Raw genomic sequence first — 13,277 nt, forward strand, 5'->3', positions numbered from 1 at the left:
TTAAGTATAACGATAAAATTAATAATAAAAAAATACGAGTGTTTACTTTGTTACCAAACACACCTAAAACCCAATGAAATTAACAATTTTAGAGCAATTATAGGAACATAAACAAAAATGTTCACCAACGAATAAACATAACATAAAATCTAACATTAAAATAAGGTATACTATAGTTTCGAATATCCCCGTTTATTGTATTATAACGTTAAACTTATTTTTTTTTGGTATGAATATATATATTCTCTTATATATATCCATAAACAAAGCACAATTCGAACTCTTTAATTAAGAAAATGAGAAAAGATTAGAAAAATAAAGTTAAAAAGGCTAAAATCAAACAAAAAGTGATGGGAAATTTACCCTATATAGTGTTAGTTGAGATAGGTTTAGGCAGGGAGGGACATGACCACTGGGTCGACTGCATGATCACGACGTAGTACTACTCCACTCAATATATGCATACTTTTTTTTAAGGTTGAATTGAGAATATTCAAACATATTATTCTAAGGACAAGACTTTGATGTTATTACCACTAAGATATGAATCTCCACCGTTGATCTAACAAATTGAGTTAGGATGCGTTTGAAAATAAAAAATAAAATAAACTTAAAAAAATAACATAAAAATTATGTATAATCGTCATTATTTTTTTCCATTTCTTTAAGAATAAAAAATCAAACAATAAATTAAATTGAAAAAAATTAAAAAATTAGAACGTCATATTATATTTTTGGGTGGACTCCCTAACATAGATCCGACCCTTATTAAATATTTAAAAATAATAATAATTCGTTATTTGAATATAAACAAAACTAAATTGTGAAATAAAAAATACTCATAGATTATATAAAAGATAATATTAGAGATAATTTAATTCAATTATTTTAAGAGTCAATGTGTTTTTTTAGGAGCCAACTACGATTAGAATAAAATCTATAACTAGCATGTATCCAGTGCATTTGCATGAGTAATAATATAAAAAATCGTGAAAAAAATATTACGGTAAAAATGTTTATGAGCGGGTCAACCCATAATCCGACCCAAGTATTCATTTACTCTCACATATATATCCAAATTAATCACAACTCTCGACCCGACAATCCGAACACTTTAAAAATTAAGCATCATTATATATATATATATATATATATATATATATATATATTAGTTAGTTAAAAAGTTGAACTTATATTGTTAAAATGTCATGCGTTTATCAAATTTGGTGTTAAATTTAAAATATAAAGTGTTATTAGCCTGGTTGGTTAAAGGGTTATATTTGTTTTATTATGTTGCAAGTTCGAACTATACCTATTACATTTTTAATTTTATTTTTAACCGTTTTAAGTTTATGGGCGGGTCAACTCTGACCCAAGTATCCATTTACTCTCACATATATATCCAAATTAACCACAGCTCTCGACCCGGCAATCCGGACACTTTAAAAATTAAGCATCATTATATATATATATATATATATATATATTACAATATTGGTATAGTATAGTGTTTTAATATGGTGTTCTTTTACATTTTTACTGTTGGTATAAATTATACCCCTACCCTATATAATTTATACCTCATATCTGGTATAAAATAGTAACTATTCCTCTTAGGTACAACACTATCTTGTATAGTTTAATTTTTAATTTCTTTATATTTTTTATTAATATTATATATAACCTATTATTGTATAATATATTAAATATTTTATTTAATTTAGTTTTAATATTATTATTATTATATATAATCATTTTTAATATATATATTTTTTTAAATAGTCAATATTTTAATTAAAAAATATTTATTTATTTTTATAACGATAATTTTATTAATTATTATTTTCTATATTTACTTATTATTATAAATAATATTTTTATTTTAGTTTATTTTACTAAAATTATTATTAATATTTAAATTAAATAAACATAATTTATCGTTTATATTATAATTAATTTTTTATATTTTAATTAAAATTACATTAATTGTTAAATAATAACAAAACAATAATTTATAATAATAAACAATATTATTTATAATACAAATAAATAAATAAAATAATAATATTAATAATAATTTTAAATTAATATTTATTATTTATACAACTTATACTACGTTCTTATACCAAACACAAAATTATAAACCATATACAACTTATACCATTTTTTATAATTCTTACCAATCATCAATAACCTATACTATTTATACTACCCTATATTATTTATACCTCGTTACAATTTATACCTATATACAACTTATATTCTATATAATTTATACCACTTACCAAACACTACCTTATGGTATTAAGTTTTAAAAAAATATATTATTTATTAAGAATATAATATATAATCAAAAGTTAATTAAAGAAGAAATTATAATATTTTGAATCTTCTGTCCTTAAATATTTTAAAACTTTTTTTATATATTAAGTATGTCAAAACTTGTTTTAAAAAATTAACAGAACGGTTGAGAGTAAGAAAAAATGAGACTTAACACTTGTGAAGGATACGACCAATAACTTTTTTTTTTTCTGAAAAATATTATATGTCACTCGAGATTACCATCTTTCTACCCAAGCAATAATGATTGTTGCCCTTGTTAATTTGTTCTCCTAGTAGAAGGCAAGAAGGTATAAACCAAGCTTATGTGGACTAATTACGGTGTTTTTATCTTCTTCGGTACTAATAAAACTAAACTAGTTCACATATCAACATGTACTCTTTATGAATGGTAGATTAATGAACAATCTTATTCATTTAACATAGAGATCATAGACGGGATGCTTGATCTAAAATCCTACTTAAAAACACTTTTGAAAATTTAAGCATTTTTAAACGGAATTTTAAATCATTATCTAAATTCTTAATCTCAAAATTTTTATAATAAATTGATAAGACCGTCATAATTTACCTACCGTTCATAAAAGACTATGTTGATGTGTGAACTAGTTAGTCCTTTTGTACCGAAAGAAATAAGAGCTTCATGTGTTGCAACTCTAATTAGTCAAAAACAAGTGGTTAGATCTCTGACAAATGATTAATGACAAACCATCCATTACTAGGTTAGAAAGATGGATGCTTTTCTATTTTATTTCTCTCAATAATTTCAAAAGTTATATTTCTATTTTTTCATTTAAGTATTTAAGGTATGAAGATCCAAAATATTATAATTCCTTTTTAATTAACTTTAAATTATATATTAATTTATTTTATAAATTTATAATATATATTCTTTAAGATTTTAACACTATAATTAAAAATTATTTATATATTATTTGTTTTATAAATAAATAATATATTTTTTTTAAAATATTCTATATTAACTACATTAATTATATATTATTTTATTTCATAAATAAATATTATTATTAATAATATCAAATATATTAATAATTAATCATATCTGTGATGTAATCCGTCAACTTTTAATGTGTAATCAGTATAATTCAATTATAATAGTTATATGTTTTAACCTATTTACAGGGCCGGCCCTGGGGTAAGCCCTCGGACTAAAGCAGCCCACTCCCTAAGGCAGCCAATTTATTAAAAATATTAAAATATTAAAATATATTTATTGTAATTTTAAACATAAATGATAATAGCTTGGTGGTTCAAGTTATACGTTTAAAGCTATAATGTGGTTATACCTAAAACAAACCTATTAATCGTAGTTGAATCCCTTCCATTCTTTTTTTTATTTAATATTTATACATTGAAATAATTTGAGTAAAAGAGTTTTACACCATAGATCACATATTTCAGAATGAAGTGGGTCATGATTCATGACTATTGCATGACGTCCTGCAAACTTATTCTAGAGAACAATATTCTAGAGAACAAACTAAATTTGCTATGATATTATTTATTTATTTATTTTTGTCAATAGTTCAATTGTTTATATACCAAAAGGGTCAATGAGTTTCCAATTTCCAATTTCCAATTTCCAAATAAAATAAAAAACAGAATCATCCCTCTATGAAGAAAAGGGCAAATGGGAAAGGGACAAAATGAATGAATTAGTTAAAAGTGTTAATGGGTCAATCTTTTCCCTTTAATTAATTGTTGTTATCTTAATTAGTAATTGAATGGCGTCTTCAACTTCAAGGACCCACAATGAAATTATTATTTATTATTTTTCAATATTTATTTTAATTTAATGGCTTCAAATGATTTGGCTTCACATGGCACATGTAGCTCCAAAAGTCACATGGAACTAACTAAGTTGTTTATCTAATTGCATATAAAAAAAGCTTATATACTTCTTTTTTCTTTTGCTAATTCTTTTGAAAGAACAAATTAAACAATACTCATGACTCTTATTAATTGATTACCTAATATCTGACCGATCAGTGTTAATTGCATTACTTTATATAGCTAATCACTGTTAATTGCATTACTTTATATAGCTAATCACTGTTAATTGAAAAATGACTTAAAATGTACACATTCCTTTTTTTTGGAGGAGAAATATTTACATTCTATGTACATGAAACCTAACTGTCAAATATTGCGCTTTTGAAAAACAAAATTAGTTTAAATAATTTTGTTTACGACCTAGTTTTAGAGCTACGATAAAAACACGGGAAGTAGACTCAAACCTATAACCATGATGACATGAGTTAATGTGCATTACCACTAAGTTATGATTCTTCACAATTGTCGATGCATCTGAATATCAATCTTTTTTATAGTCTTTAGGCTCAGAAAACTCTACAAGAATAAGTTTAATTGGATTTCCGAGTTCTGTGCTCTATAAAATAATTTTTGTAATTAGATAGGATAGGTTATGGAGTTGATTTTGTGTGGTGTTTATATTTGCTTTAATTTCAATTTCCCATATATATATATATATATATAATTGAATATGATCTATTTTTTTATTAGATCTGATCTTGACAGTGCCTTTAAGTGTTGATTTTCAACGGAATTCTTTTTTGAGTAATGGGCATATTAATTTTGAATAGCCGTTAACTTTGAAAATATTGCCAGTTGGATCAATTAACAAGTATTATCGATTCTTTATTTTTCTTGTTTTTGTTCAGAAATTAAATAAATAAAATGCATAGGAATGTACATCACTAATTCAAACATGTAATTTAAGCCTTCATTTAAGCATACCAATTAATGAAAGTATATCATTAACATAAATAGTATTTTTTTTTAATTTACAAAAACTAATAACATTCCACAATCATGACCTCATTTCAATGGAGATTCTTGAAGTGAGTCTCTTAGACAAATAAATAACAAAGTCTTAAAAAGTATTAATGTTATGTTACCCCAACTTAATTCATTGATTTCAATTATACTATTAGGTTTTTTAATAGAGAAATTATTTATAAGACAACTTTCAAATCAAGCTAATATTAATAATAATATATATTAAAAAGCAATATGACATTTCATCAAGGATGATCGTTCCATTTTTATGTCAAATACATTAATCTACCTGTTATAATTAATAATGAAAACATCATTGAGCTTTAATTTGTCTCTTTTCTAAGACTAATATTATGTATATATTTATTCTATTAAAATACAAAATTTTCAATTATATTTTTGCCTTTTTCTATTTAATAAAAAAATAAAATAATGTTTCTCGATCAAAATAATAATTTATATAGGCTAAATAAAATTAATAAAAGTTTATGATAAGAAGGAAGAGATGAGTCAGATGACTGTTAGCCTACTTTAAAACATGTGATCAAATATCAATAAATTTTATTTAAAATAAATAAATAAATTGAATGTTAAATTTAATAAATGAATTTACAAGACTTACTTATAAAATAATGGTAAAGATGAAGGGCTAGTTTTATTAATAATAATTACAAACACGTTTTGATAATAAAAAACAAATAAACTAAATCAAACTAATTTTGATGATTTAAAACTTAGAAGAATTATAAGTAAGAATATCAATAAAAAAATTTTAACTACTTAGAATAATTTAAGTTTACATAGACATCATCCTAAAATATCAATAAAGGCTGAAATTATGAGTTTAAAAAAACAAAATAGATTTGTTTTAAAAAAAAGTCATAAACAGGATAACAATGTGATTAAATGGTGGATGATATGCTTTTATCATTTCCACATATTCTACTTTAATGATTTTTTTACTACATTTATGTCCAGTACAGTTAGAATTCGTGTTATACCAATATTTTTTAAAAAAAAGATAAAAGTTATTTTGTGATAAAAATATATAATGAATTTGTTAATATTATATATATTAAAAATTTAAATTATTTTAAATATATAAACTTAATTTTTTTATAAAATATAAAAATAAATAAATATATTTATGATCTTATTAAAGAAGTAAATTATAATCCCTCCCGCGGTTTTCAATCCGAATTATTCCGTTAGGGATTGATTTTTTTCGATTTGACCGGTGATTGACCAAGAATGGAACATGAATGATATTTGTGTTCTTGTCCCGATTTCACCCCGAACATTAATAAACAAAATTAAATATATAACATCATTAATATATTTATTTATTCATCATATTTTATAAAAATTAAAAATTTATAATAATAAAAATTAAAATTTTTATAATAATATAAAATTTCAATATATTACTATATATAATATTAAAAACATCGTTTATATCATTTTATCAAAGAATTTTTTTTATTTATTTTTTAAATATGGTATAACGGTGCCTCGGATTTTCCAAAACCTAATGGATGAGAATGGTAGTAAAAAAAATTCCGAAGTAAAACGTGGCAGAAATGGTAAATGTAGTCTCTACCCCTTTTTTGAAAATATGGTACAACGGTGCCTCGAATTTTCCAAAACCTAATGGGATGAGAATGGTAGTAAAAAAAACTCCGAAATAAAATGTGGCAAAAATGGTAAACGTAGTCTCCACCCCTTTGTCATCCCTACATGTTGTATATTTATTTGTGTTTTATTAGTGTTCGAGACAGAATCGGATTTAGATCGGAACGAAAACACAAATATCATTCTCCCTCTATCACTAATCAACCATTGATCAAACTAAGAAAAAATCGTCCATAACAGGATATTTTCTATAGAAAATCGCAATATAAATTATAATTCCCTATCACCCTAATTATAAATAAAAAAATGAGAAAAAAATCAATGCTAATTAAAAGTAACAGTAACAGTCATTGGTCAGGGGTGGTAAAAAAAGTGTTATGGTTAACACGTGCAATTGTGGAGGGTTGTGGGCCTGTGGGGTTTCAATGTCGATGATAGTGATGAGAGTAGAGAGATGATCGTGGATGGATGAAGGAAGAAGAGAACTAGCTAGCTAGGGTCAGTCATCAACTCATCATGGAAGAGAAGAAAAGAGAATCTCTCTTCCTCTCCTAACTTCACAATAATAATAATAATAAGATTGAAAGAAAGAAAGAGAATCAGCCATCAACAAAAGCGGAGCAAATGATATGATTGATTCCATTCCAGCTCCTTCCAAGTTCTCTTTTGCTTCTTTTCTCTCCGAGGATTCTTCTGAAATTTCTTCGAACCCTCTTCTCTGCATAACCCAAGATGCAAGAATCTGAAATCGCATTTCTTATTTCTCCAACATTCTCTTAAAAGCTTTTTAGCACAAACCCTTCCCCTTATACTCGTGCAACTTTCTCTTTTCCACGCAAAATCTAAAGATACCCATATATCCCCTCATGAAATTCTCTGCAAAATGAGCGAACTTTTCTGTCCATCAACTCCATCAGACAGAGCGATAGAGCAGGTTCTTTTCATTTACTTACTCTCAACTTTTTACAATTCTCTACTACCATGTTCTTCATAGACCTGCATGCTTGTAATTAATTCTTGATTCGCAACTACTGGATTTGGGGATAATTTCTCCATCTTAGATATCAATAGATGAAAACCCAACATGGAAATCAGTACTTTGTGGTTGTGGGTTTAGTTATTTACACATTGTGTTCAATCTAGGCGAGTAGATGGTGATGTTGATCAACCGGTAATTGCTTTTATTGGCAATTTTGTGAATTAATCTTCTAATAATATCTACTGAAATGTTGATTCATGTCAAATACTTAACATATAGGCTCTGATTGAGATGGCTAATGGTTTGTTCATGTTACTCATGGTTGATTGATGCAAGCTTAGTTATCTTTATGTTAAGGTAATCTTGTTTTTTTGTTTTGTTTGTTAAGGCACTTGTGACATTGAAGAAGGGTGCTCATCTTCTGAAGTTTCGACGAAGAGGAAAACCTAAATTCTGTCCATTCAGGCTGTCCGCGGTATGATCTTGAAAAACAACTACTGTATAGTTAATTTTATGTTTCCAGATATGGCTATTGCAGGACAAAATGATCTCTGTCTTTAATATGAGTAAATGTTGCAGATGAAACGTCCAATTACAATTGATTTTCGCACGATAACTGTACTGTTTGAGCTTATGAGATAAACCTGAGATGTCATTGTCTTTAGGCTCTTCTCTTGAGATTAATTACTATTATGAAAACAAATGGGAGTATGGGACCACTACTTATTCAAGTTCTTTTATTTGGATGTTTGATATCTCTTCAATTCTTGATATTTTTTTATAAAATGGATAAAGTAATAGATGACGACGATGTTCACTTCCATTCTTATCGATAAAGAAATATTGTTTTGGCTAAACTTCGGCTGTCTTTTTCAGGATGAGAAATTCTTGATCTGGTACTCGGGCCAGGAGGAAAAACAATTGAGATTAAGCTCAGTTACAGAGATCATTGGTGGACAGAGGACTGTAAGAAATTCAGACTCTTCAAGCAAATGATTAGTTAGTTCTTATATATCTTTTGGTGATGTATGTAAATTTGTATGGTTCAGACAAATTTTCAAAGACAACTTCAACCCGACAAAGAATCTCATTCCTTTTCAATAATATACGAGAATGGTCAATGCTCTCTTGATTTGGTAAATAACTGTACATTATTTATGTTTTTCTTGTATCAGACGATCATTTGATGTTTTTCCTTTCTTGGTATTCTGTTGTCCTAAAATAGATATGTAAGGACAAGGCTCAAACCGACGCTTGGTGTTTAGGATTGCAAGCTTTACTATCCAGACTACATCAATCCAGACGGTTGTGTACTTTAAAGAACGAAAGAGGATCGCAATCTTCTCTGAACAGCCCGGCTGGTTTTATGCGTAGAAAGGGAAATCTAAGCATTTCCCAGGAGAGTATAATCCTTTCTCAGGTAGCTTTTTCTTGCTTTCTGCATCCACAACTATTTGCTTGTATCTGTTTAACATAGCTAGACATTTTCATGATTTTTGACCTGAAGGTGCACAGTTTGTCTGATAGTCCAGTTCAATCAATCGCTGAGCGGTCCTTTTCTGATGGCATATCGTGTTCTTCTGATAGCTTATACTGTCGGTCAAGCTTATCTAGTCTACCAGGTGATATGGTTAAACTCACTCCGAGTTCACCGTATATGGAACCAGAAGATCACAATAAGAGAGAATCAACCATATTAACAACCATTCAAAAGTCTCCTAATTGCGTTAAGTTTGATGACAGCAAGAAGACAAGAGAAATAACATTTCCAAATAATTCGCTTCCTCCATTAGTTTCAACTTCGAACATTGACAAAAGTATTTTGAGGGATGTCTTCATTTGGGGAGCCGGTATTATACAAGGAGGAGGGTCCGATGTCCTATTATTACCCAAGTTATTAGAGTCAACCGTGGCATTAGAAGCCCACGAAATAGCATTGGGCACGAATCGTGCCGCTTTAGTAACGAAACTCGGAGACGTCTTCCATTGGGGAGAGGGACTCCGAGTAGGAATGAGGAACAAACTTAGTTCCGACATTGTGGGACTAACAGCTGTCGACACATTATCGAGTGTCCCAGTTAAGTCGGTTGTTTGCAGCGAGTATCGAACTTGTGCTGTGACCTTTTGTGGCGAACTCTACACTTGGGGAGACGAAAGCCATTGTTGGCCACGTAGGATTTGCGGTTCACTAGACGGGGTAAGCGTATCACTCATTGCTTGTGGCGAATGGCATATGGCGGTTGTAACAACCTCGGGTCGGTTATTTACTTTCGGCGACGGATCATTCGGTGCTCTTGGCCATGGGGATTGCTTAAGCGTCTCTCAGCCTAAAGAAGTTGCTTCTCTTAGAGGAATGTGGGTGAAGACGGTTGCGTGTGGGTCGTGGCACACGGCAGCTGTGGTTGATAAGCAATCCGACGGTTGTAATGGTCGGGTCGGGAAACTATTTACGTGGGGAGATGGAGACAATGGAAAGCTTGGTCAAGAGATGAAGCTGATCCCAACTTGCGTTTCGCGTCTTTCTGATCACAACTTCGTTCAAGTAGCTTGTGGGAGGACGTTTACGGTTGGGCTAACTAATACGGGTAAGGTATATACGATGGGAAGCTCGGTTAATGGTCAATTGGGGAACCCGGAAGCTAAAGATAAATCCACGACGGCTGTCGAGGGAAAGCTTAAGAAGGAGTTTGTTAGTATGATTTCTTCCGGATCTTATCATGTTGCCGTCTTGACGTCCAACGGCTGTGTTTATACGTGGGGGAAAGGTGAAAAGGGGCAGTTGGGATTGGGCGACACGGAAAATAGAAGCTCTCCGACGTTGGTCGAGAGCCTAAGAGGTAAGGTAGTGGAGAGAGTCGTCTGCGGATCTAGTTCGACGGCTGCGATTAGTTTGCACAAATCTGTATCGGGTACGGACCAAAACAGTTGCAAGTCGTGTGGGTTGACTTTTGGTTTCTCTCGGAAGAAGCATAACTGTTATAACTGTGGACTAGCATTCTGTCGCACATGCTGTAGTAAGAAGTCAGCAAACGCGTCTCTGGCTCCGAAGAAAGGGAAGGAATTCCGTGTTTGTGATCCCTGCTTCAGTCAACTTGATAGAGTAGCGAATTCGGGTAGGTTTCCAAAAGCGGGCAGTTTCAGTCCGAGGCTGTTCATCACCACCCCACGGAAGGAAGTGTTTGACGTCGTGAATGGGAAGACAGTTAGTACTCCAAGGGAAATGAGTTCAATGCAGCAGAAACCACCACCTTATGGCACGAAGGTGGTAGTCGAGTCCATAGAAGATTCCGTTGCTTCTATTTCATGTAGGTTGGACAAATGGGGAAATGTACCTTTCCCTTCATTATTTCAAAATTTTGGTTCCCTAAACAACTTAGGGACAGTAATTGAAAGTCGCTGCGTACCGTCAACCCCAGCCTGTTCTAGATCAAACCGCTCTGTTTCACATTCTGTTCTAAATTATGACAAGGTTATGTCTCAAGAGATTACCAAGTTGAAGTCCGAGGTAAGTCTGTCGAAGACAAATCATTCCCTATATTAATACCCCTCTTGATTGATCTCAATATCTTTAGTTTAATTAATCCCTTTGCAAGGTTGAGAGTCTCAGAAAGTTATGCGGAAGGAGAGACGAGGAACTTAAAGAAGCGAAACAGAAAATTGAAGAGGCTTGGTCGATAGCTAAGACAGAAGTTGCGAAATGTAAAGCCGCGAAAGATGTCATAAAAGCCTTGACGTTGAGGGTATGTATAATATAAATATAATATGTTTCTCCTACAGTTTTGTTTTTGTTTCCTAATTTTGGTATTGGCAGCTTCATTCTATGATGTCGTCTCAAATAACATCGATTGGAGAAGATGACAGTCTTATTAAGAAGAAGGTAGGTGAGGTGGCGTTGAGGCGACAAGTGGAGGAGAGTGTCTGCAACTCTCCAATGATGTTCTCCACTAAACTTAAATCCCTGCGCACTCATAAGGATCTTGGCGAGCCAACAGACGAATCAACAGCAACAGCTGTTAATAGGAATAAGAAAAAGAGAACTGACGAGTTGGGAGAAAATGGATTATTGAAGGGCTTGCCGGGCCAACAACAAGAAGAATGGGTAGACAAATACGAACCGGGCGTGTATGTAACACTCACAACTCTGCCTTGTGGACAAAAGGACCTCAAGCGAGTGCGGTTCAGGTAATACAATTCTTTCTAGATCGCATTCTCTAAATGTATTTTTCATTGGAATGATTTGCAACCTCGTGTTATTGTGTATAGCCGAAGGAAATTTACAGACAAGGATGCAGAGAAATGGTGGGAAGAACATCAATTGGAGGTTTACAGGAAGTATGAGATTGAAGAAGAAGAACAGATTCGAAGCTAGATATGATATGAGATTACTAGTAACAAATTAACAGTAGCTATTATTATTATTATTATTATTATTATTATTATTATATATAAATGCCATGCAACTCTGATAATTCTTTGTATAGATAGGACCATTGGACCACATTATTGTGTTACTACTCTACTTTGTTACTTCTGCAGTCTGCATGCAATTTACTCATCATTTTCAATTTTCCTGTTAATTTAGAACTAACCCAGTTTGTAAAATACATATAAATTTCACATGCCCAGAATTTACATGATCACTAACGTGAATACAATACTTTAATTTATTCAGTTGGGTTCTATGCAAAATTAGAGGTACGGAAATTAGCAACTTAACCCTTCTAGATTATATCTTCATGCATATCAATAGTGTCTCTATTTCTCTTTATCCAGCTTGATATGACCATTCTGAATTTGTTTTTCTATATGCTCTCTTTTCTTTTCTGATTAATTATTATGATTAATTATTATGGATATTATTTATTTTGTAATTATTTCAGTATTAAAAAAATAAAATAAATAATAAATGGTTAGTTAATAATTAAAATATTTTATTATTAATATTATTGTTTATTTTTAAAAATAATAAAATCAAATAAAGAATAATATAAGAGATATATATTATTATTAATTTTATTTTATTTTATTTTGTGAATTTAGGCCAAAGAAACAAAACAATTTATAGAAAATAATAAGAAGAAAAAAAGGCCATTTACCATTAATCAAACCCTAAAAACAACAAAAGGATGAAGAGTTATTTTAGTTGCTCATTTTCGCGGTTCTTCAGCAAACCAAATGACGAAAGGGTCATTTCCCGTTCCTTATTCATTTGACATTTTCCTTGCAATCAATCACATTGTTTTTTCGCCTTACGGGGAAGCAAAACAAGAAATGCCAAGATCAAACACAACTCCCGATTTCCCGGTGAAGATCTAATTTTTTTTTCATAATTGGACACTGAATCACTGAATGCAAAAAAAACCGAAAACTAAGAGCTGTTTGATCTTTTTTATTTATTTAAATATTTTTTTTACATAATTTTTCTTTATCGCATCACTGTCATTCTAACAATTAAATCACTCATTTCATCACAAAAATATTAAAATATCTTACTTTATCTTTAAAA

The 13,277-nt window shown here is 30.1% G+C and overlaps 1 protein-coding gene across 1 annotated transcript; it reads left to right on the forward strand.

Annotated features, from left to right (window-relative positions):
- The first annotated feature begins 7,296 nt into the window (after nt 1-7,296).
- On the forward strand, nt 7,297-12,323 carry LOC124915458 (PH, RCC1 and FYVE domains-containing protein 1). The gene is made up of 9 exons (XM_047456171.1): nt 7,297-7,726; nt 8,160-8,246; nt 8,648-8,737; nt 8,821-8,907; nt 8,997-9,191; nt 9,279-11,276; nt 11,365-11,511; nt 11,583-11,953; nt 12,035-12,323. Exons 1-9 carry the CDS (start codon nt 7,676-7,678, stop codon nt 12,138-12,140), a joined length of 3,132 nt encoding a protein of 1,043 aa, XP_047312127.1. The 5' UTR covers nt 7,297-7,675; the 3' UTR covers nt 12,141-12,323.
- The last annotated feature ends 954 nt before the right edge of the window (nt 12,324-13,277 follow it).

The sequence above is a fragment of the Impatiens glandulifera genome, chromosome 9, assembly GCF_907164915.1.
Source record: "Impatiens glandulifera chromosome 9, dImpGla2.1, whole genome shotgun sequence".
Taxonomy (NCBI): Eukaryota; Viridiplantae; Streptophyta; class Magnoliopsida; order Ericales; family Balsaminaceae; genus Impatiens; species Impatiens glandulifera.